This window comes from Megalopta genalis, chromosome 16 (genome assembly GCF_051020955.1).
Source record: "Megalopta genalis isolate 19385.01 chromosome 16, iyMegGena1_principal, whole genome shotgun sequence".
NCBI classification, from domain to species: domain Eukaryota; kingdom Metazoa; phylum Arthropoda; class Insecta; order Hymenoptera; family Halictidae; genus Megalopta; species Megalopta genalis.
In genome coordinates, this window is record NC_135028.1 from 7,894,779 (window position 1) to 7,919,888 (window position 25,110).

The 25,110-nt window shown below is 39.8% G+C and overlaps 2 protein-coding genes and 2 long non-coding RNA genes across 10 annotated transcripts; 2 read left to right on the plus strand and 2 right to left on the minus strand.

Moving 5' to 3' along the window:
• Positions 1 to 41: 41 nt before the first annotated feature.
• On the plus strand, positions 42 to 3,706 carry LOC117221194 (uncharacterized). 2 transcript variants are annotated; one of them, XR_004490436.2, is made up of 8 exons: positions 42 to 370; positions 449 to 605; positions 756 to 1,026; positions 1,308 to 1,414; positions 1,527 to 1,711; positions 1,786 to 1,813; positions 1,945 to 2,080; positions 2,151 to 3,706. It is a non-coding gene; the product is annotated as an uncharacterized LOC117221194 (long non-coding RNA). The 2 variants fall into 2 exon arrangements; XR_013034922.1 differs by having other exon boundaries at positions 1,527 to 2,080.
• LOC117221191 (uncharacterized) lies at positions 1,252 to 7,426 on the minus strand. Its single transcript, XR_013034923.1, has 4 exons — positions 7,011 to 7,426; positions 6,824 to 6,917; positions 6,361 to 6,582; positions 1,252 to 6,248 (listed from the first exon to the last, which is right to left on the minus strand). It is a non-coding gene; the product is annotated as an uncharacterized LOC117221191 (long non-coding RNA).
• Klp98A (kinesin-like protein 98A) lies at positions 3,965 to 21,740 on the plus strand. Of its 2 annotated transcripts, none has more exons than XM_033471935.2 (16): positions 3,965 to 4,457; positions 4,973 to 5,042; positions 8,121 to 8,231; positions 9,964 to 10,080; positions 11,729 to 11,974; positions 12,052 to 12,224; positions 12,463 to 12,868; positions 13,008 to 13,292; positions 13,422 to 13,835; positions 14,060 to 14,257; positions 16,763 to 16,885; positions 17,096 to 17,224; positions 17,445 to 17,582; positions 18,071 to 19,111; positions 19,372 to 19,641; positions 19,725 to 21,740. In XM_033471935.2, exons 1-16 carry the CDS (start codon positions 4,411 to 4,413, stop codon positions 19,968 to 19,970), a joined length of 4,014 nt encoding a protein of 1,337 aa, XP_033327826.2. In that variant the 5' UTR covers positions 3,965 to 4,410; the 3' UTR covers positions 19,971 to 21,740. The 2 variants fall into 2 exon arrangements, with proteins under 2 accessions (XP_033327826.2, XP_033327827.2); XM_033471936.2 differs by having other exon boundaries at positions 3,966 to 4,457; positions 17,123 to 17,224.
• On the minus strand, positions 10,456 to 25,000 carry Psn (presenilin). Of its 5 annotated transcripts, none has more exons than XM_033471942.2 (8): positions 24,539 to 25,000; positions 23,656 to 23,897; positions 23,362 to 23,571; positions 23,067 to 23,287; positions 22,703 to 22,990; positions 22,394 to 22,650; positions 22,133 to 22,294; positions 10,456 to 12,270 (listed from the first exon to the last, which is right to left on the minus strand). In XM_033471942.2, exons 1-7 carry the CDS (start codon positions 24,671 to 24,673, stop codon positions 22,139 to 22,141), a joined length of 1,509 nt encoding a protein of 502 aa, XP_033327833.1. In that variant the 5' UTR covers positions 24,674 to 25,000; the 3' UTR covers positions 10,456 to 12,270; positions 22,133 to 22,138. The 5 variants fall into 5 exon arrangements, with proteins under 5 accessions (XP_033327833.1, XP_033327830.1, XP_033327835.1 ...); XM_033471939.2 differs by lacking the exon at positions 10,456 to 12,270 and adding an exon at positions 21,914 to 22,051; XM_033471944.2 differs by lacking the exon at positions 10,456 to 12,270 and having other exon boundaries at positions 21,914 to 22,294; positions 22,394 to 22,638; positions 22,736 to 22,990; positions 24,539 to 24,999.
• Between the last annotated feature and the right edge of the window lie 110 nt (positions 25,001 to 25,110).

The window sequence follows — 25,110 nt, forward strand, 5'->3', positions numbered from 1 at the left end:
TCGCTTCCCCTCCCCGGCGGCTCTGTTTTAACGATCGGCCGCGCCGCGACTGCCTTACCGGCCGCGGCGCTACGGTCGCCAGTGGTTTATCGCGGAGGAGCGGCGCGCCAGCACCAACTAAATCTTTGCAAGCGGTGGCGTCGCGAAGCGTTCCGTTTCCGTTTCGTGTCCCCGGGACCGGGCATTTTGCTTCGATTTTATCGCTTGCTTTTTGCTTTACATTTCTTTGAAATTGAAACTTTTCTTTATAGGGGGCTATGTTGCTGTTTCGCGTGCTTAAGATATTTGTGATTGTGTCCAGGGTTGCGGCTTCCTTGAGGAACTCGATATTTCGTATTTAACCAATCTTGAATCGCAGACATTTCTCGAGGTAGCAATCTTCTCTTAGTGCACCGTAATTAATCTTAGCAACGATTGTTAATAATATTATGTCTATTAATTTGTACAGGCTTGGAATTAAAATAATATTTTTGTTCGCGATGCGCGGGGCTCGCTGAAAAACTTCGTCGGGGGAGACTCCTTGAAGTTATCAACCGAGTTGGACGACTACTGCGCCTGCGCACTGCGCGGAATACGATCTATTCCCACAGGCAAATCTTCTGGAGGTATTAATAAATCGGTAGTTAATAGTGCAAAAGTTATTTAAATATTTTCATTCCTTTTTAATACGACGTTTATTTGTATACGATATTCGTCAACTATTTTAAGGATCTTTTTAGTCGGACAAAATTAATTACAAGTGCTACCGTTTTTAGTTTATTCGCGAAATAGGCTCACAGTAGCTGATAACGAAGGAATTATGGACGAAGATAATTCAAGCATGTACAATTGTGAAATTGTAACCGATAGCGAAGTCCGTCGCTTGACACCGCCAGGATTTTTACACGACCTCGTGTAACATGGACTCTGATCGCATCATTCTCTCACTGTCCTGTGACCGGTCGTCATTTTTTATGCCGCAATCAGCTGTCGACGAATATCGGAGACATGCGATTTCAATGAAAACCTAATGGAATCATGCAATGGGTAAAAAAAACTGTTAACTATTGTACTTGTTTATATCTGTTCGACGAAATCGACGTAAACACAAACATTGGTGTTTGCTAAAATATGCTAACCCGCAGAAATGTGAACAAAGGCTTTCTCTTACTAGTTCCATGGTTAATCAGGATGAATCAAGAAATAGAATATACAATATGCACTTAAAGTTCGACCTTAAATTGGACCTCGGTTAAATAAATTATATTATCATTTAATTTATTTTGTATTATAATTATATTTATCATTCTTTTTTTTTTCATTCACAGATATTACGACGTATGCAGAATTCGGTCTCACGCCTCGATTCATCATCCGTTTTCCATTTCTTGCGAACGTGATCGGCCGCTTGAATAAAATTAACACGCGAACTTTGGTATAGTAACCGACGATCGTACGACCATACTTGGACCCGCAGGAAGTTCCTTCCTAAACAGAAGCAAAGTTTGACACGTTTTTTCTCTTCACCGTGGTCTTTTACGTTATAGGTGCCGGCGTTACGTCACAGTCCAATCGGCTATGATTCACTATGCACCGAGCATATCGTATAACACGGCTTTTCAAGGCTCTCATACTACGACCGCCCGCAGTCCTCGATATCAAGTGCCGGTTTTGTAATTATCACCACAGAATTCAATTAACAGTTCTTCATTAGAACGGCAGAGTATTAACGGTATATTCTCCGATATAGAGTAAAATCTTCCATTAACATATTCACCGCGAAGTGTCTCTGTTTCTATGTTCCAGAAAATTGCAGCCTCGCATGTATATACCGGTATAATTTAATAACGGTTATAATCATAAATAATTATAATTATTATATAATATAATATATATATATATAATTATAATTATAAATAATATAATCGAACCGCGTTGATTATACCTGTTTTATCTTCAAAATAGATAATAGTTCCGCGAGGACAAGTAATCGCGGAGCAAATGTCGGTGACCAGGGAAGAAGTATCGTCGGTGGCTGACGCAGCAGCGAATCAAATATTTATTAGATATCGTACGTCCCTGGCCTTCTGAAAGGAATCATGTACGTGCCACGGTTGTACAGCACGTACTCTACGATACTCCTAAAAGCTAAAATCAGAATTTATTTTCAGAAACGTTGGTGGCCTTTCCATTAATGTTAAAATCGGGACGCCGTTTTATTTACGCCGGACTAGCGAAAAGTATCAATGGTCGCCCACGTAAGTTCGTGTAGAAGTGCAACAGGCGCTGAATTTAGCGCAGACAGCGAGAGAGTCGCGCCAAGGTGGGGAGCCAAGCCAGTGTGTTTATGCCGTTGGCCGCGGACCTTGCCGGTTTAGTTCCAAGAGACAAATTACGCGCAGGCTCGCGAGAGAGTTGCTGAACCCGTTCCTGGCGGATAGTTAAATCGTAGGAGGCCTGCGGAGACAGAACGAACCGCGCAGGATACAGCAAAACATCCCTCCGTTTATGCCAAAAAACGTTGAAACGTGTGTCGTTGACCTGCCTGATGCACGACGTACGCGCGTTATACGACGTCAGCGCCGGTGTGACGAGCTTAGCGCCGTCTATGACCATTATTCTCTGTTTACGAGAGACACGGTAGAGGCAGGTGGTCACATGGGATTCTACACTGTTGTCCTGGATCCGTGGCCGCCGACGATGCGTAATCTCTCCAGCTGGATAACAAAACGACACGAATTCCCCGTACAACCGCCGTTACGCGCTAGAGAAACCGCAAAGCGTTTGATTTAGCTCTGTCGGTTTGCTGCGTGGGCGGCTCGCCATCTCTCCGTTCACTCTCCGCCGCTGCTTTACCACCGACCAATCGTCTGGTGACGTCACACACCGTAGAAGGGGAATATAAAACCTGTTCGACCGTCTCCTTCCTTTTTTTTCCCCCGTAGTTCCCGTGTCCGATTCGTTCTGTCCTATCTCTCGTCTATTTCATCCGACGCCGAGTAAAATAATATTCGAAATGGTAAACAGTGAGTTTAACCTGTTTAAATACGTATCAACTACGCATATCTCCGAATATAAAATATCCTATTTGCAATTAGAACACTTCGTAATACGTGTTTACCGAACGTTTGCGTCACATCTCAAATATTATTTTACCTGCGCCAGGCTTGTGGTCGAAAGGCAAAACAAGCTGAATTACATTTTTAGACGATTTCTGTTTACTTCTCGACCCCCCCCCCCTCCGGATCTGGAAGACAGTTTTTTTACTTTCTCAAAGGAAATGCATGAAAAGCAATTTTTACGCCGCGACGATATTGTATAGACACTGCATAGAACCATAGCAATTTTAATTATGAAAAATAATTTGTGCTTTCTGTATGCACAGTGTTGTTATTTATAGCTATTTGTTTACAGCTATTTTATATAGAAAAATTACCAACCGAATGACAAATTTTAAATAAGATGTTAAACTGTATAACTATGAGTAACAACAATTTTTTCAGGCGGGTTAAAATATGTCACGCTATACATAAATAGCTAAGCAAAAGATGGGACAGTTTTTAACCCGCCTTACTATTGTTATTAATATTACAGATACAATATTAACCATTTCAAGATATATATATGGGAGAAGGTATTCGAAGGTATATATATATATACCTTCTCCCATACCATTCAATTTTGCTGTATAGTTTTGTTATATTAATATTATTTGTACCGTTTATTATTGCTGTTTATTATTACTGCTTATCGTGCCGTTTTTTATATTAATTATTATTTATTATAATTACGACGCTGAACAAAGTTTCTTCAAATAAACTATAGTTTACGGTACATAAAAGAAAGAAATTCTACCATACAATAGCGGATTGTATCGTTCGAGCAGAAACGTATGGCTTACGTTGTTCGATCTTGCAACCACAGGAGATGGTGTCTAATATTTAACATAGCATTTGGAGCATTTTTTCTTGTAATGTTACCCAGCTCTGGTTTCGTCTCTCCCTTTCTCTCGCTAGCTTCTTTCCGCTCGCCGGCGGCGTTTTTTTCTTTTGCCGTCCGCGCGTTTTCCGCTCGCCGCGCCGCCGCGCCGCGCCGTCACGAGCAACGAGCAAATGTGCTGATCACTTGAAATTAGGGGATTCGCGCGCGTACGCGCATGCGCGGACACGCAATTTTTTGTCTCGGACGGCGGCTCGCCAGCAGTCGTCCGTCTGTCGAGAGCGTGTTAAGGACGATGGTGGTCGTCGTGTGTGAACCGCGACGACGACGACGACGTTTCGTAGCACGGCGGCGACCGTCGACGATGCCTTGCCCGCGCAGCGTCGCGACGTACCTGGTATTCGCGTAACGCGAGCCGAAAGCCGAGAAGTTCAGTGTGAGAAATATACACGGTGTGCCGTTCCCTGAGCAGTCCATGCGCTCCCCGTAGCCATGGCTTCGGTGAAGGTAGCCGTGAGGGTTCGACCCTTTAACAAAAGGTGCGTGTGTCAACGTAATCGAGCATCCTCGAATGTTTTTTTTATCAACGTGCGGCGGCACGGACACGAAAGTTCGATTCGGAGCAATAATATTTTCGGGCCGTGTACGACAATGGATTTCGTCGATCCCGGTTGGACGGTCCCGTCCAGGCCCGATGCGAAAAATTAATTCTCGTGACAGTGTCCGCGAAACGGTTCTGATTATTATTCAACGCGATCGCCGCTTCCGGATCGTCCGGACAAAGCCAAATTTGGCCGTACGATCAATCGTATGCTTCTCTTCAATCGACCCCTAAGTGCGACGTGACAACCGTGCGACGAGATTCTGCCACCTGCTGTCATTCGACCCCGCGTTTTAATATGTTTCTCCTTGTTCCACCCTTTTCTCGATCGAGCCGCCGCCGCCGCCGTCGTCGCCGTCGCCGCCTTTATTTTTCACGATGATTTACGGCCGAACGAAAAATCGTCTCGTCGAAAATGCGAAGTGCGTGAACCTGTTCCGATTTGTATTGCAGGGAACTGGCGATGAACGCGAAGATGATCGTGCAAATGGACGGCAAGAAGACACGAATTTTCAACACCAAGGTACCGTGCCACCGTTCCAAACCGCATCGTTTCGGATACTCTCTCTCTATCTCTCTCTCTGCGCGACACCGTTGCTTTATTAAGGTTAAACGCTTCCTTTGTAATGCAGCATGTATATACACACTTGGCGCACCGTCCGCGACGAAGCGACTCCTGCCAATCCCGAGCTTCGTCCTTAACGATCACGAGCGAACTTTCTAAAAAAATTTCTACTGCGGTAGAACCGTCCTTTTTCTTTCTTTTTCTGTTTCCTTTACGTTTTGTTATTGTTTCGTTCACTCGAAAATTTGGCCGTCGACCTCTGCCTTCTACGCCGAGCAGACGATGATTCCCTCTGAAAAGTGACAAACGCTGTACAAGATGCTAGAAACTTTTATATTATATATTATAATATATAACGTATATATTGTACATAAGTATTTATATTTTATATTCTAATATATAACGTATACATTATATATAAGTATTTATATTATATATTATAATATAATAACTTTCACATATATATTATATATAAGTATATATATTTTTTAATAACGAAGTAACATTTTAAAAAGCGGCCAGCTTATTTCGTCTCGAGGTGCAATTGTTTACAAACGCGTACGCGCATTCAACGCGCTTTCAACGACAACATTATTCCAAAATGAATTTCCATTATTTTAAAAATTCTTTGAATATAAAATACTGTTTCCAAATATGTACGTGCATCAGAAAATTCATTGCGGCGAGTAAAGCGTTCCCTTTACTTTCGTAAAGGGACACTGTTTACTATGCGAAACATATGCACACTGTTTACTATATATATGAAATAATGTTTCACTGGCCGCCACGATACACCGATAACTGTGCCATTAAATCCTGATCATACATAACGACGGCTGTTGACCGATTAAAACAGCATCCGGAGTGCAACATCGTTGCCCGTGAACTGCCTGAATCTTCATCCAGCTGAGTTTATTTGTTGTTTCGCGTTACGTCATTGATATCCACGCTTGTCAAGCGAGAAATCTCTGACCGAGATCTCGCTGTCGAGATAGGCGAACGGGCACGTCGTCAGATCGGAGAAAGTGCGAAAATCGTTTTCTGGACCAATCGCGGGCCGGTCGCTTTCCGTTGCGCCGCGCTTGACCAATCGTATCGTCGCTGACGCACGTTTCGTTCAAATAGAATAGAGATGGAACAACAGGTCGAGCGTGGCCCGCCGAGCTGAAATAAATAAATAAAAAAATAAACAATTGTTCACCAGCGTGTTCGATCTATTTGCACATAACCCTGATAGAAATTCTGTTTCTATTTGGCTTAGCGCTAACTGAGTCACCTTTCCCCTTCTCGAGTGACTCAACGATATAATAAGAAATCGGCGTTCTACGCGTTTCTCGTTTATTCACTTCGAAATCGGTCTGCAGAAATATACGATTCTTCGGATAATGCCGTTCTTTATAGAATAACCTCTGCCACGTAATTACTGGAATATTTGTATGTAAATCCCCGTTTCCATGAGCACGTTTCGAGAAAGAAGAGCTGGACAGAATGTTATTTTCTGTAATAATAACGATTAATATTTTTATATAATATATATTATATAATTAATAATAATATATATTAATAATTTTAATATAATATAATTTTATTTGAAAACTTGTATGAATTAATATTTTTATATTTATTTATATATATTATATATATATATATATTAATTTATATTTATATATATATATACATATATAATAATAATATAATAATATAATATAATATATATATTATATATATATATTACATACTTATATTTATATTCATTAATACGTTTCCAAGTACGCGCACGCGCAGGTGCAACCAAAGGTTAAACAATTAAACTGTTCGAACTCGACGCACAGCCTGAAAACAGACGATCGTGTATCAAATTAATATTTGAAAAATTAGGGAGAAACTTTGTTTATCGGCTAAAATCGATTAAAATATGTTTCTAACCTCGCTCAGTGTTCACGGGCCGTCCAACGAGGTTTCTGTTTTGCGTTAAAAATCTGTTCTTTTCTTGTTTCGAATACTGGAAATTGCGTGTTTTCAATTTGTTGTCGAAAGAAAGCTAGCGAAAACGAAGGCAAACGGACGAAGCTTGACCGACGATTTCGTGGAATCAAGTGGCATGACTCGGGCACGTAGAGAAACATTCCATTGAGAACCTCGAATTTTCTTGCTGCATTGAGCACACTGAACGCAGCTCTCGAACGATAATGATCCTCACCTTAGCTCTCGCGCTTATTGTGGGTTGCATGATGGGCAAACATAAGGAGTTTTACTTTTTAATTGGCCGTTCGCTTTGTTGCGTAATACATCGCGGCCTGGCTCCCGATAGTGCGCGATTAGCTATGTGGGATGTAGCCTAACGAATGCACGTGACATAACGGCCGTAATTCGCCTGGTCGCTTACGAACGGCCAGCGCTTCCTTCTGTCGCCGCCACTGACCGCCACTGACAATGAGATTTCTTTCGTCGAATCGGACAATCGATTCCAAGAATAATATTAGGATTGATGTATCATATCTATCCTAGTCGCATTTTATGCGAACGGTCGATGCACAATTCTTGATTCAAACCTGCTAATCGCTATGCTATACAGGGTGTCCCGAAAATGGCGGGTTCCTCGAATCGTTTGAAGCAACTTCTTCCTTTACAAAAATGTCCTCCGAGGCACCGTTAACGAGTTATCAACGAAAAAGCAGCGACCAATAAGAATCAAGTACGGCTGACGCGAGGCGGCCCAGCCAACCGGCGCGCGAAGCCCAGTTCCGCTCATTGGCTCGGTCGCCTCGCGCCAGCCGAGCTTGCCTCTCATTGGTCACTGTTTTTCGTTGATAACTCGTTAACGGTGCCTCGGAGAACATTTTTGTAAAGGAACCCGCCACTTTCGGATTGCGAGACATTTTTGGACATCCTGTATATCTCTTTAATAAATATATTAATGCTTTGATATAATACATTCTTTATCATCGTTCAATGATTATGATCGAACTTACAACAAAGTATTGTACATTAACGGGACAAGGTATCTCGATAAAGTTTGTCTTATTGTTTTTTCAGACACCGGGTAGCTGTAGAGAAATCGACAGGGAGAAGTACAAAGACTTCACATTCGATCATTCCTATTGGTCCTTCGACACGAACGACGACAACTACGCGTCACAGGAAGAGGTACAATAGGATTGCTATATCTTCTTAATCAAATTATTAACCTTCGAACGAGCGCACCTTCTATTTTGCCGCACGAGTAACGGTCGTGGGGTTGCGGACGACCTAAAATAAAATCTCAATAATTAAAAATATTTATTATTTTCGAAATATGAGAGAGAAAAAGAATGTTTATTCCTTCGTGAAGCACGGCACGAGGTAGGAAGGTATGGAAAACTTGTTTTAGGTATTTATTTACACGTTTGCAAGCAGATTTAAAAGCTTTTTATGGTCGTCGCCGACACCCAGGGGATCGTTCCAGGCTTGAATATATGACGTATACCGCTGTTTACAATGGTTTATACCAGAAAGGTCTTTTTAACAGCTGTTAAATAAAGTACCTTTGTACTTTTTAAATGCTACTACAAATAATTTGATTCGTTTCTTGAATTATTCTCAATGATTCCATCGCCTAATAATTGATATTTTTTTTAGAACAAACGAAGGTCTCCTGCTCGTAATTACTATCACGTAAACGTTCAAGAAAAAAAAAACCAAAACAAATAATACAAGCTTATGTAGAAACGTACAAAGCTGTTTGTTGGCTCGAGCTGTATGGAGGAACGTAAATGTCAATATTTATACTGGTTAATTCGACAACCGTAGCGTCTTTAGGGATTCATCTATTTTGGAAACGTTAATTAGATTCTAGAGAAAATCGTGGACAACTATTCAAAGCAGAGATTACATTATTAAATAATTAAATAGAAACGTTGTTTCGATATGTCATTGGATATCGTTTGTTTATAGTTTAAAAATATAATAACAAAAGCACGTGGTGCGCTGTTTGAAAAAACACAAGATCGTTCCTAGTTTCTTTTTACGAGAAATAATGTCAAGATCTTTTTTCATTTGTTAACTTTTTTATTCAATATCGGTGCACTATTATTTGTCACATTTATCTATTTAAAGTATCAGAAACTTTTCAAAGATTGCGAGCAATTCGTGGGCTACCATATTTTAATATAATTTATATTTATTGATTGATCGTATTCGGCGACGTTTTGACGATGAGCCACAATCAGAATTAAAATAGAAGACTGGTACGCTTATACCTAGTTCAACGGACATTGTCGTAAGAACAAACTTGAATTTAGAGAATTTTACAATAATAATTTCACAATAATATACTACGTGTTAGTCGAAACATGTTTCACCCTAAACGCCGGAGAAACAAAACATGCAAGTACTCCGTCTTCATCGCTTGTTCGCGTGTAATTGAAATCCGTGGTAATGCTAAAGATCACCGTATTTTTATCAACAGTATAGTTCACTTTTTGTTGACCAGTGCATACTGATGCAATTATTGAGGGTTCTGAAGCGTTCAATAGTTCATTGAATCTCTTGCAAATATAATAACTAATTAATTTTTTATTAGTTAATATATAATTAATTTTTTTATTAATTATCAATAATTATAATTAATTCTTACCGGTCGGGTGATGGATTACCCGGCTACAAATGGCAACAACTATTTGAACGTTGTGCGCCGCTATTAAAATTGGCTCCGCCACTGAATGCAGTTAGTATACATGTACACATACATACATACATACACACATACGTAAAGCGTGTACGACTTCATCCGTGAAGATAGCAATGATCAAAAATATCTCTCCACTTTGAATCGAGTACAACGTTTTGTGTCAATGCACTAAGAAAAATTTTAATATATTTTTTCGTTTTCATTTTTCAGGTCTTCTATGATCTTGGTACGGACGTAATAGAAAGTGCCTTCGAGGGCTACAATGCCTGCGTCTTTGCCTACGGCCAGACAGGGTCTGGGAAGACCTTCACGATGATGGGCTCACCGGTAATAATTCGAATGGTCCCACGTTTTACGAGAATCGGTGCATCGTTCGTCATTTCCAAAAGCATTCAAGAAGCATTGTCGAGCTCGAAATAATTAGAAGGTCGCATGCTGAAATTAGTTCTCAACAGTTCACTGCTTACCAGGAGTCCTAATTGTATCCTAACATTTTGTACCAGTTTCACTGTACAAGGTTATTCGTCAGCAACTGCGGAACGTTTCATGCAACGTGAAATATTCAAATTAGCATTATGTTTCATATTTTGAGAAAACCTAAGTAATATGTCGTCCTATTGAATAGATTTTTAGCTTGAGCCTTAATGCACACTCCGATGAGCTAAAGAGTATGATTCAGGATTTATTAGAACTGCAAAAAAGCATATTTAAAGTGCGGTATAATAATAAGTGTGAGATTTTTTTATATAAAAGTTGATGACATATACATAATATTCGATGTAGAAACATTTCTCTATCTTTTTTGGAATCGATGACATATTATTTTGACCAAAATACGATTTATACCTTTCTTTCTCGCTCACCAGAGAATCATTATCATTGTAAAATTAACGTTATAACTTAAGGAACACTGTCCTGTTCAAAATTGTTTATATTATCATCCGTACGTATTTAGGATAATCAGTTGCGTCATGTAGTTCATTATTGGGCACGAGTGCCGTTTGAACTGCACAGGAGAATACGCCTGGTTGTGCTAATGCTACTTAACATTTTAGGTTAACGATCAGACAGTAGTGGAAGACGACACAGATTCGGCACAGTAGAACGATCAGTTGCCAGGCAATAATATACAGGCTGTCCCAAAAATGTCTCGCAATCCGAAAGTAGGAGATTCTTGAGGTGATGCGAAGCAACTTTTACCTTAGTGAAAATGCGATCCGAGGCTTCGTTTACAAGTTATTGAGGAAAAACGCGGACCAATGAGAGATCGCCACGGCTCTGACGCCACGCCCTCGCTGTGTCAGATGGCCGGTGCGACGCGGCATTGGCCGCGTGGGCCGCGGAGCGCCGGTCGCACTAGCGCTACGATTGGTCCGCGTTTTTCGTTAATAACTTGTAAACGAAGCCTCGGAGAAAATTTTCGCAAAGGAAAAAGTTGCTTCAAATCACCTCAGGAACCTCCCATTTACCGGATTGCGAGACATTTTCGGGACACCCTGTATGTACATAAATCATAGCAATTCTTCATTATGCGCATTCGCAATCGTGTAGGAATTAATTCTAATTATTCCGAGTACTACAAATCCATGTGTGATACATTTTAATTCACGGTTCATTCTGCCAAGTTGCCTAGAAATAAGATCTCATTGTTCTTAGCGTATCCCACGTTTATCACACAATGCCACCCTAATAGAATAACAAAAAAAAAAGAAAGAAGCGATTTCCCTGATTTCGATAGTTCTCCGTGATCTTCTTATTCGCTGAAAATAAACTTGTTCAAGCTTCGCCGACATCTGATTATCATACTATCATGCTCGGGCGCGCGTCTCGCGATTGATCGCAGCGAGCCGCAAAGATTGATCGTACAACTTCGACGAAACATACGCGGCGATCGCCGACTTTCACCCGGCCGGCGATTTCTATGAATTTTTCACGTTCATTTTTCTTTCTTCTCTTTTCTGTTACACGCGCGTAGGAGGCCCAGGGACTGATACCGCGGATCTGCAAGACGTTGTTCGCCAGGATGGCCGCCGGGAAAGAGAGCGGAGCGTCGTATAGAACCGAGGTGTCTTTCCTGGAAATACACAATGAGAGAGTGAAAGACTTGCTGCGACTGGACCAGTCACAGTCTCATTCTCTCAAGGTGCGGGAGCATCCTAAAAGGGGACCTTACGTTCAAGACCTGTCCAGCCACCTCGTGTACGATTATTCAGACATTCAGGTAAACCTCCGTCCCTCCCACGCCTTCCGCTCCCAGCTATACACAATTTGTTAACAGTCCTCCCTTTGGTGTTGCAGGAATGTATGGTGAGAGGCAACACGCACAGAACTACAGCCAGCACAAATATGAACGACGTGAGCAGCAGGAGTCACGCGATTTTTACAATAACATTCGTGCAAGCCGGGCTCTCAGAGGGCAATATGCCGTCGGAGACCGTTTCCAAGGTGCATCTTGTCGACTTGGCCGGAAGGTAGTTGATCTTGACACGGTCCTCGTGTAACACGACTTTTCGTTAACTGGAAATATCATATTGTTATGACATTATGATCTTTCGATGTCCAAATTATTAAGAGTTTATTCTAATATATATTATATTATATAATAGAGAATATATATGTTATATATATATTAGAATAAACTCTTAAAAAATAATGTATATAATATAATAATAATATATATATATATATATATGTTATCACATTTTCTAGTGAACGTGCGAACGCAACAGGAGCGACTGGTCAACGACTAAAAGAAGGTGCCCATATCAATAAGTCCCTTGTGACTTTAGGTTCTGTGATATCAGCGCTCGCGGAGGTCAGTTCCACGAGCGATGTGTCTTCGTCCTCGAAGCGAAACGTCTTTATACCTTATCGGGATAGCGTGCTAACGTGGTTGCTAAAAGACTCGCTTGGAGGTAACTCTAAGACTATTATGATCGCAGCTATTAGTCCGGCGGATTGTAACTACGGCGAGACGCTCAGTACGCTCAGGTACGCGAACCGAGCGAAGAATATAATCAACAAACCGACCATCAACGAGGACCCGAACGTTAAACTGATCAGGGAGCTCCGAGAAGAAATTCAGAAGCTGAAGTCGCTTATTGGAAAAGATATGGCAAGTACAAAACAACAGAAACACGTCGTCGATCGTCTGAAAATAATTATCGCAGTCGCTAGTATCACACGACAATAGAGAGCATTCGTCGATTTAATAACATTGCAAGAAGTTTGTTATAACATCCGTGATCTTTCAGAGCATCGAGAGGCCACCGCAAGTATTATTAGCACAAATTCACGAGAAGCAAGAGCAGGAGAAGGTGTTAACGGAGGAGTGGACGGAGAAATGGCGGGAGACGCAACAAATTCTTCAGGAACAGAAAGCGCTGGGTCTCCGCAAGAGCGGCGTGGGGGTGGTTCTGGATTCTGAAATGCCGCATCTGGTTGGGATTGACGACGATCTCCTCAGCACCGGCGTCACGCTTTATCACCTGAAAGAGGGTAGAACGTTGGTTGGAACCGAGGAGGCGCCGAACGCACAGGTAACGTCTTCAGCGCCTTCAAGCTCTTCGATCGGCCATTGTACAATTATTTGCTCAAAATGTGACCGAAGAACTTGGAAACTGCTCGTACAAAATACTCGCAAACCTAACACAACTTGATGCTTGTAGGATATCGTGTTGACCGGCGCGGACGTCGAGCCGGAGCACTGTGTGGTGGAATTAGACAGTGGCGTAGCGACCCTTCATCCCCTTTCTCCCCACTGCTGGATCAACACCGCCCAGGTGGACAAGCCGACGCGGCTCTCGCAGGGTTGCATCATTCTTCTGGGCAGGAACAACATGTTCCGGTACAACGATCCGGCGGAAGCGGCGAAGCTGAGAAAGGAAGGTGGAACGGGTAACGGTAACTTACAGTCCACGGTCGTCAATCTCTCCAGATTGTCGCTGTTGAGCTGGAGCGTCTCGGATTTGCATGCCTCCTCCTCTAGCGATAACCTGTTGAACTCGAGCGAAGACCTCCGGGCGCTTGAGGAGCTGGAGCAGCAGAAGGCTGCGCTTATCAAGGAAAAGGAGGATTTCAAGGTTCGTGGACGGATGAGCCGGCCGTTGTTACGCTTGTTTCGCGCATTACAAGATAGACAATGATTTCCAAGTAGGCCAGTCAACGTTGTGAAAGCTTGCTGGAAACACGCGATACGCTCTAGACGCTTTATTATTATTATATTTAACTATATAAATAGAAGATTTAGGATAGCGATGAGTTCGACGTGTTCTCTAATTTGTGCTTTCTCGTTTCACGCACGCAGAGGGAACAGGAGGAGCGCGAGGAACGGTGGACAGCGCGAAGAGAAGCCCTGGAAGGGGCGCAGCGGGAATTGGAACGAGAATGGGGCGCCCAGTGGAAAGAATGGGCGGACGCTATAGCGGCACTCGAGTCACGTCAACGGGAGTTACGCACCCGACGTCACATCCTGGAACAAGAGCGACGTGACGAGATGACGCAAGTAAGTGACACGGACGCGCCGTCCCCGGACTTGAACGTAATCTCGATCAAGTATCAATGTTACCTCGTACTTATTGCTCTCGGTGTCCTTATTTGTTTGTCCGGCAACATCATCATCTACTCGCACGTTTGCCCGTTGAACATGTGACCCACGCCCAACAAGGAACCGATCGGTCCCTCGTCGTGCTACTCGAACTCGAATTACATCGTACCATGTTCAATGAACAATCCGCCATCGAGCGGCAACGCGCGGGTTGTTTCATCTTCGTTGACAATGATAATAACGATGAATCTCGTTCTGACTTAGATTATAGAGATTTCACTAAAAAAAAAACAAAGACTAAGGGTGCTTTCAATATGGCGTCTATTAGATCTACATGTGAAGCTGTGTCATGTGTAACGCGCATAATCGTTGATGAGACAATATTTGTCCGGTACTGTGTATATATTATGATATATGTATATAAATATATATATATATAAATATAATATAATATATATATGAATATATATATATATATATATATATATATATATAAAATATAAATATAATATATATATAAATATATATATATATATCATTTATAACTCTTCGTTTTTATAAAGTTCGTGCATATGAAATTGCCGTTTCGCGTATCAAAGTATAAATTAAAGCATAGCATTGCTTTCGAACTGCTTTACTTGTTCAAAAATTCCATTTGTATATTTACTTTTTGTACCGTTAGTGTTCAATTTGATGAGATTTTCAGTTGATTGAAAATTGTTCAAATTTTGAAATGAATGAAAATCCCAGGAAATAGACAGAATAAGATGGATCTTGATATTCCAATGCATGTAGAATTTCGATTGTTATTTATATAAACTGAGCATTTGCGCATAAAACTGATTGTACAGTTCATAATTTCTCGCGTATCATTTGTATCAGCGTAAAACTGTATAATATTTTATAAATGAACGTTAGCAAATATTATTAGAGAACTATGAATCAGTAATTTCATGTGCATCGACCCGATTCATACGTCCGTGGTATATTTTTTCTTAACACCAATGCGCCTAATTTTACAGAGATAATATATAGCTGCCTAGAATCTAACACGTCTATTTTATCTAGCGATTCTATAGATAGAGAGAGAGAGAGAGAAAAAAAGAAACTTAACATGTGTATATGTACATATAATACATATATATACGCACCGCCGGATCTATAAACTGTGCCAGTGTTGACGAGATATTGCCGGACAAATGGCATTCCGTGGAATGTTATTACCTATTAAGTACCTTAAGTAGTTTTTAAGGTGATACACGATAAGGAGCGAGAGCGAGAGAGAGATTAAAAAAAAAACAAAAAAAGAAAGAAGAAGAAAGAAAAGTTATGTACATATCTAGGCTTGTTCATTTTGTAGAAATTGTCTATATGGGTTTGTTATGCGAGAAAGGAGAGAAAAAAACAAGCAAGAAACTATTGTTATATATATACCGATAATTGTTGATTAATAAAATTTTCTTACGAAAATTGGCGTACGATCTTCCACGATAAGCTCTGCACGCACACTCTGTACTTCTGTTTCTTCACGTATACTCGTTAAGTAACATGGTCGAAAATACTGTCGAATTAACGGCTCCCGATTAACAAACCCAATTGTATCTTTGTTGATAAAAATACGTTGGGGGCACGCGTACGCGCGTGCACTGCGATCTCGAGTGCCTAACATGGGAATTAGAGAGAAACTAACACAAAACCGAGTTCTCAAGGTAACGTATCCGCGTCCATTTCTCATTGTTCTCTGATTTTTTTTCTTTTCTTTTTTTCCAACAACGTTCATCCGCATTTTGTTGTCGACAAATACTGTCACGTTGGTAGATCGAATTCCGAGCAGTCCAATAAATCTTGATTATGACCACGTCACGTAGATCTTTGTATCATTTATACCGTACGAAAGCAGCATGATTCATATGTTTGAATTCCTCGAATTTTTGTTTCTGTATACCAACGACTTATGCTTCTTTTCCAGACCCGAGCACTGATCGAATAATTTGAAAGCGATTATTTCCTTGATTTCTGTGTCTCTTGCAATAATCATTCTGTAGATATTGCGATATTTAGCTTCATTTTTGCATATATACAAAGAAGTCAAGAATTTTATTATAATATTATTATATATATTATATTATATTAATATATATTATATAATATAATATTATTATATATATTATATTATATTAATATATATTATATAATATAATATTATTATATATATTATATTATATTAATATATATTATATAATATAATATTAATATATATATATATATATAATATTTTCATTATTATCATACTTTAAACATTGTATCTAATTTTGTAATCAAATTTTTCTTTAACGTTCGGTTAACAATTCTGTTCAGTTGTTTGCTCGACAGCGTATGATACACTGCATCTCTTTTAATTATGTTCTATTTTCGTTTTTAATTCTTTTGTTAATGCATCCATATGTATATGTGTGGTACCAGGTAGGAAGTTTATGTAGGGAAGTTACCTCTCTGCGCACGACATTGCAGTCCAAGCATCGTCAGTTCCAAGAGTTCATAAGCAATCATGAACGCGCTCAAAGATACCATCAATGGTGGGAGAAGGTAAGACTTAGAGAAAATTTAAGAGATAGAAATTTCATTTTGCAGCACGTGTAATCTCTAAGGGAGCACACAGAACATATAATCGCACGCTGTATATACTACGATATATCTGCATTGTGACGACGTTTTTTTTCATTTATTTAATTTTTCTTTTTCATTCCGATCACGTGGGATTGTTGTGTCGAAAAACGCATCGCACGGTTTCCCTAGTTCAGAGAGCAAAATGTACCATTTCAGACGGACGACGGTGCCGGCAGTGACGGCAGCTTGCCAGAATCATGGTCAAGTCTGAACGATGATAAATGCGTCGACGCGATGCGAGAGCTTGTTCATCATCATGTAAGTTGATAAAAGAGCATGTAATTCGTTGCCTTGCTTTGGACAATTTTTTCAAAACCGAAATCACAGTTTAGCGTCCAATCCTGGATATATTTTTTGTTGGTCCATCGTAGGATCCGTTGAAATATTTCCAATGTTCTTAGGATTAAAAAAATGCAATTAGAAGATCTAAATCTAGGCTTGTATTTTAGAGAAAGAACTGGCAATGTTTACTTTTCAGAAGAAAGAACTGGCAGCCTTGGAAACCGAGCTACAAAACAAAGTGAAGTCGCTGAATGAGCATCAGAGCAAAGTAGATAAGATGGAGGAAGAATTGATGGAGATAGCCAAGAAGCAAAAGCATTTGTTTAACTTGGAAGTAAATACTCTGCATTGCTTAATATGCATATGTATACAGGGTGGGGCATTTTAAACAGGCCACCTGAATAACTCGCTTGTTTTTGACGATAGGAGAAAATGCATTGGACCAAACTTACTGTTCCATTTAAGAAAAACAGAATTGACCTTCGTATCTCCTTGACGCCTCCACCTACAGAAAAATTGGTAATACCAGATTATGAGCCCCCCGATACCAAGCAAGTTTGGTCGAATGCATTTTCTCCTATCTTCAAAAACAAGCGAGTTATTCAGGTGACCTATTTTAAATGCCCCACTCTGTATATCTAGTCGACGGTTCAAAAATGATAATACTTTCATTTGGTAGATTAGGTATCCAAAATCTTAATTATCTTCTATTATTATTATATTATCTAATATCTTAACAAATTCGCGACTTCAATGTTTCTCTACCGTCGACTATACTCTCTTTACTGCACTGTTTATTTATCGTGAACCTACTTTTGCCAGTTGGAAGGTGACGGGATTACAGAGAAGAAATTACTCCTCGCGAAACGGTCTCAGGAACAACTTCAGGAGATCTTGCGGCGTAAACAGAGTCTCTCGTTGAACTTGAAACGTGCTCTGCCCGCGTCGCCCGACGATCATTCGTTGAGCGGCGACGAGGTCAGCTCGAACGGGGACCCGTTCCTGAACGTGTACAACAGGAAGCTTCAAATAGCATCCGCTTTGAGTCTACTGCCACAAAATCTTCCCAGCTCCGTGGAGACCGCGGACACCTTTCACACGGCCGCAGCTGACTCTCCGGAGCCTCGCATTCTCTTCGAGGACGCGAACAGCAAGGAGTCCCAGATGTTGGCGGGCGACGCGGAAAAAGAGCCGGACAAGAAGCAGATCACACCTCAGAAAATGTATCTAGAAAACGACAGAGCTAATAAATTGCTCGAGTTAGATAATAGTAAAGGTATAAACGCGAGTAGAAAGTCCTCCGGCGAGAGCGTCGCGGAGTCAGAGAAATGCAACGGCAGCGCAAACGGCGAGAAAACGGAGTCGAAGTCCCCGACGAACTCCACGATGGAGGAGGACGTTCTCGAGGACTCTCTGGAGTCGCCGGTGCAACAGGATCCGGCGATGAAACGACTGAACCAAAGAATCGCTCGTCAACGAATGATGGTGATGAGATGCCTCGAGGCCCCGTCCAAGGACGATCTGAACCGGCAGATAGCGATCCTGCAGGATCTTCAGAAGCAACAGATCGAGCTGGAGGTGTCGCTTATAGAGGACGAACGAAAGTGCAACGAGGAAACGAAGTTACAGTGCGGCGAGAGTAGGCTAGGCACCGGCGATGCAAGCGATCGTGTAGATACCGTAGAATCAAAAATGTGCAGTGACGTAGAAACCACGAACCTGGCCACCCTGTTGACAATGTCTACAACGCGGTCCCCGGTCTTTAGGTACAATAGGCCTAACACCAACGAGGAGCACGTTCTCTCGGAATCGGTCGCGTCTAGAATACCGTCTGGAAGAGGATACTCCACAGTTTATTTAACGGTAATTGTCGCTGCGTCGTGGAGATAATGTTCCTGTCGGATTATATTTATTATTATATATTATGTATAATAATATATTATAATATAATATAATATTTATAATATAATATAATATAATATTTATAATATAATATAATATATTATAATATAATATAATATTTATAATATAATATAATATATTATAATATAATATAATATTTATAATATAATATAATATATTATAATATATTATTATATATTGTTAATCGTTCTCTCACTTAGAGCCAGAACCGAGGCGACCGACTGAGTAGCCCGTACTCGCTGACAATCACGAGGTCTTTGCCGTCTTTGATAGCGAACGATGCCGACAGCGACAATGTGATCAACATGATCGTCAGCATACCCTCCTACGTGATACGAGGGGCCGGCACCTCCAGCCACTACGAGTACGAGGTACGTGTCGTGGCCCAGGATGATAGCTGGACTCTTCTGAGGCGTTACAGAAGATTCCGTGAATTGTACATTTCAATGAGACAGAAGTACGGTAGCAAGGTAAATTGTTCTTCTTTTTCGTCTAAAAAAAAAAAAAAATAGGAAGAACACGTCGTTTCATTTTTTGAATTATATTCGCACAGGTAGCAGCGATACGCTTCCCACCCCGACAAGTTTTCCCGAGATCGGAGGTCGTGGCGCGACAACGTAGGAAACGATTAGAAGAATACCTGCGACGGTTGATACAGGTCTGCTCGGAGTTGCCGCACTGCGAACCTCTTTACAAGTATAACGGCAACCTGAGCAACATAGATAAGCAATCATTGTTAGAATTTAGTTCATTCTTCAGACGGGGAACATTCGAGAGCAGCAAATACGGTACAAGCTAAAGAGGATGACCCCCCCCCCCCCCCCTCCCCCGAGATCCGAATAATGAACGATCCTGAACAGTGAATAGATATTATTAGGAGATGTTTAGAATTCGTTGTATTTTTTTATAATGACGAACTGGACAAAGGTGAAGAAAATATCGAAGCGGGGAAAAATATTAGCGAAGCAGTTACCACCTTGTGCGATATGATTAATCATTTTTTATATTTACCAAAATACGTTTCCAAAAGTTTATTGTTTTCACAAGACTGATGATGTGTATATCGTGTACGCGAAAATATCTGTTTGTACTTAGTGTTAGTGGAGAGAAAAAACAAACAAACAAACAAAAACGAGAAGAATCGATATTTTAAGGGAAACGCAAGATCCGGCTAGTCTCCGAAGAATATTTTGCGAAACGTACGACTAAATTAATTGTTACGGGTCGTGGGTATTTTTTCACTGATGTTTTTGCTCCCTTGTTGTCGCGAAGAAGAAAGGTAATTTCAAATTGTACACACGCAATTGCTGCTTCTTGTTATTCAAAGAGACTCGTTGATTTCGTTTCGATTACAAATTCGCGCGCGCCTCTATCGTTGACGATAAAGCACTTATAGACCAGTATTGTTATACAATGTACGCACGGAAAACAACGCATAATTCGTTGTGCGCACAACCACACGGTGACCATAATATATTCTATGAATCGGGCATAATTAGTGCTCGGTGATAATAATTAGATTTTCAGAAATGATCGCGTTTATTTTTCCGTCGGGACTGCGTCTTTTACACACCGTCGTCGTCGTCGTCGTCGTGACTGAGAAAATCGACTAAATATATATATATATATTATTATTATTAAAAACGAGAAAAAAATGAACTTCCTCCTAGTACGTAGTTAATAGTAAACTTATTGAATTATTCATAATTTTACGGACTGCAAAGGATATCATATCGCTGTTGAAGTTCTTCCGGTTCCGGGGATTTATATATAATATATATATTGTATATGTATACACTGCGTATATCGCGACGAAGTTTGTAACAATAAGGGGAGAAAAAGAATTGAATAGCGGTGTTAAAAATAATATTACAAGTGATACAACACAACAACGTGTGCTTGGCAATGAAACCGGAGGAGATTCTTGTTAATCGACGCTATAAAACTTTCATATTAATCTGTCATTCTTGGCAAAATGTTTAACCGTTATATTATATAAACGTTGCTTGACAACAAATGAATAAGGCATGATGAAAATCTTTATGAAAAAAAAATAAAAAAGAAGAAGTGTATACGCTTATCAAAATGTGCAATTTGAAAAAATTATGGTTTCGCAGTACACGGCCGATAGGTCATTTTGCCACGAATCGAAATCATTCGAACACGTATTAACAAAATCAGTGTATATTCGGATTACGATCGCTTGTTGTTTAATTATTAAATGGCGAATGAAACTTATAGCAATACGTATCGTGGTGTTATTCAAGTGAAATCTCCAATTTGTAATTATGGTGAACGATTACTTATCCCATGGCTGTGTTTAAACGGACTTTTAAACCCCAAGGAATTATCCTGACGGATGGGCTAGCGTTACTAGTGGCTCGCAGCTGTAAGGTGTGTACGTTTTAGTGAACCGCTTAGGCAAACATTATACCTCATGTTTCATAAGGTTTCTGAAAGAACGATCATCAATTGTTTCCTTTTTTTTATACTCGATCTATACGATCTATGTTCTCTAAATGTAACACACAATGAGATACAATAAACTGTCGTAGTTATATTAATTTAATTATTTTCAGTAGGTATTTTTCTTTTAACAGTTTCTCGTAATCGAATAAAAGCGATCGTGAATAAACGTTACTTTAAAAGGTATGAATAAAAAAAAAAAGATATTGTCAGTTAAAATCAACGTTCGCAATACGAAGTAAATATTATGCAGGATATCCACAAAATTCCTCTATGTACCAGACAAATACAATTGTTATTTATTATTTTTTCTTCTCTTACAAATGTAAACCGTCTTTTGTTTTGAGCATTGTTCAAAATACAAGTTCGAAGAGCGTGGAACATGGAACGAAAAATTTGAACGAAATATGAGACCTATAGACACGATCGAATGTTGTAAATAGCGATTACGTTTTGTAATAAATAATACTAAATAAGATGTTATGATCGTCATACCTATCGTTAAATGAACACTTGCTCGCTTGCTAAGCTATCTGCGAATGGCGCGACGATTACCCTTGTTGCAAAGTAAAACGTTAAACCGAAGGTGATAGAAATTGGCAGAGCTGGCAATGCTTTCCTAAATATGGCCAACAAGAGTGTTGTCAAACCCAAACCCTGAAAAAAAGAAAGAAAATATTCAAATATTATTTGTGTTGAGAACTCAAACGCTGTTTTTTTTCAGTTGAATAGAAGCTGCAACGAGCGAATACGTACAATTAAAATAGCAATGAAACAAGCCAAGGTAGTGTTCCAGTCGCCATAACTGGAAGCCTTTCCGACTAACACGCTGTAGAATATAAAATCTCCAAGACCCAATTTGAATCCCCGTTCTTCCTCGGTAACCGGAACTATGTACCCTTGTGGTTCACGTACCACACGACTATCTTGTTGCCTCGACGCTTCTGTCTGCGGTGTAGAATTATCGAGCACTTCTTGCGCCCTTCTTGCACCTCTATCGCCTAAAAGTGAAACTGTATGTTAGTCATTTTAATTGCCCGCTAAGTGGACTCGCTTATCTAATACCGTGAGTTTCAATCCACTCAGGAGTAAACCCGCCTTCTTCTGCATCCCTTGATGTAGGATTATTTTGATTTTCTACTTGACCGTGTACAGGATTTGTTGTGCCGTCCCCAGCAACGGAATCGTTGCTATTCATTGTTGCCGCTTGCACGAAACCCGTGTAAGTCGTTGACGTTGTGTACATCACAGTCGATGAATAAAGCAAAGCAGCAAATATGGACTCATTGCGTTCTTGAGCAGTTTCTACTAGTATCCTCAAAGGACCTTTCGTTGGTAATACGGCAATCAAATCTATGGACATCGATGACGAATAAATTGTAGTTGATTTGCAAGAATAACGATATGTCTTTTAGGAGAACTGTCTTACCCCAAATACTAATAGCGCCTAAAACCACCCATGCTGTCCATTCTGGCATATACTTGATGAAGATAAGAGCCATAAGGGCAGAGATGAAAATAAGGTACGCTTGCTGCAACTGCAAAGGGCCCTGCCAATGTATACATATCATACCAACAACTCCGAAATTCCACGAGATTATACCTAGTGTGAACAAATCTATGGGAATGTTGTAAGCTTTTAATATTTGCCTGAAATAAATTTGGTTTTTACACAAAATATAAAAAAAATAAATGTCGGTGAACAGATGTGTGAGCATACTTACTCGCAATATAGTATAGAAAACATGAATAACAATAATAAGGAACTTATAATCAACCATGTACGGATTACTGTATAAAATTTATATTTGTATAAGACTATAAGTATCATAGTCATGAAAGCGATGACGCTTATCAATATTAAGGCATTGGCAACCGCTTGCCAAGCTTTGGTACTTGCGTCTGCAGTATCTTCATGAAATGGAGTATATAATCTGAAAGAAATCGAAAGATATCAAGCGTCAGCTTTATTCGTACAAGTCTACGTTAGAAATGTTCCACATAAAAAAAGAACTTACAAGTATATTCCTTTGGTTGTATAGAAATGTATAGAACTAATGGTGGCAACTACGACTAACATACAAAGTGATACAGGCACGAATAATTTAATGACATGCGCTGCCCCATATTTTAATTCTTCTTCCTCTTCGTCTCTATAATTTCTGGATCTATCTTGACCACTAGGACCTCTTCTCCCTAAAGGTGCGTTATTTGACGTACCCGGTGACTGAAAATGCACGTCGGGTACACCGTTTTCGACCTATAAATAATTTCCATTTACAATAGGTAACATCCTACAAAAGTACTTTTATAATTTTAATAATTTTCATAAATTCAAAATGAATGTTTTTAACCCTTCCGATAACCCAAGCATTTAGAAATATCTATAAAGAATGTTGACATTAAGAAATAGGAAGTTCAATTGATTTTATTTATAAACATTACAATATTTTAGACTGATAAAGATATTGTTTCATCGAGCTCTTAAGTAAATGAGGTTCGACGAACAAAAATGTGATCTTTAAAGATCAATAATCATTGACAAAAAAATTGTGGCTTCTATTTTTCAAGATACCAGTAACAGAATTTTGATTTATATAAATGAGCTCTGAATTGCAGAGCTCTAAAATAAAATAATATAATATAATAAATAATAAATATATAATAAATATAATATATAAATATAATAAAGATAAAATAATAAAATAACGCTTAGCGCATATGATAAACTATATTCTGGTCAAGGTAAGTTTATATTTCGAGTTGAAGAAATTTCTCTACAGCTGTCGCAAGATAACGAAGGAAATTGACGTGGTTTGATTGTACTCAACAAAGGACTATAATAAAATTATTTACAAAGATCTGAAAAAAATGTAAGGCTGCCAAACAGTGTTGGTTTACCTCGTCATTGCTAAGTTGCGAACGCCTTTTCCGCGCCGCGACCAACCCCAGGTCATCTGATCGAGATTCCGCTACGTGACCGTCCATGAGACTCGTATATTCGTCGGCCGAATCGTAAGTATCGCTCTCAGACATTCATCAACGTTTGTGCGAACGAATTATGTTGATTCAACGAGTCCCCGCATAAGAACTTTTTGACAGCTACTCGAATGGTATCTTTGTGTACTTCCGCGCTTCGGTTCGTGAGAGACGCGATCAGTCACGATCACATCCAGCAAAACGATGAAAGAGCGTTCATTCAATCTTCGCGATTTAAACAGGCCTGTATTATCGGAAAACTGTAACACAAAAAACCCTCAATCGCGTAAAACTGCACTCGCGATTTAGTTTGTAATTGTCAAAAACCTTCGACAGCTAAAACTAATGGTGGCCATTTTGAAGATGACTCACTATGCTGTCCCCTACAGTTGCGTCACAGAAGCTAAAAAGAATGCGAATTCGAATTTAAAAGCTGTACAAGGTGTCCCAAAATTATCCCAAAATTATTATGATTAATAATTAAAACGGCTGTC

Bases quoted from the DNA above. Each gene is read 5' to 3' on its own strand.
- Klp98A (XM_033471935.2), top strand. From the start codon at position 4,411: ATGGCTTCGGTGAAGGTAGCCGTGAGGGTTCGACCCTTTAACAAAAG. The intron at 5,043-8,120 runs GTACCGTGCCAC...TTGTTTTTTCAG, and splicing joins CACGAATTTTCAACACCAAG to ACACCGGGTAGCTGTAGAGA. The intron at 16,886-17,095 runs GTAAGACTTAGA...CGGTTTCCCTAG, and splicing joins ACCATCAATGGTGGGAGAAG to TTCAGAGAGCAAAATGTACC.
- Psn (XM_033471942.2), bottom strand. From the start codon at position 24,673: ATGTCTGAGAGCGATACTTACGATTCGGCCGACGAATATACGAGTCTC. The intron at 23,898-24,538 runs GTAAACCAACAC...AATTATTTATAG, and splicing joins CGCAACTTAGCAATGACGAG to GTCGAAAACGGTGTACCCGA. The intron at 23,288-23,361 runs GTAAGTATGCTC...AATTTATTTCAG, and splicing joins TTTTCTATACTATATTGCGA to GCAAATATTAAAAGCTTACA.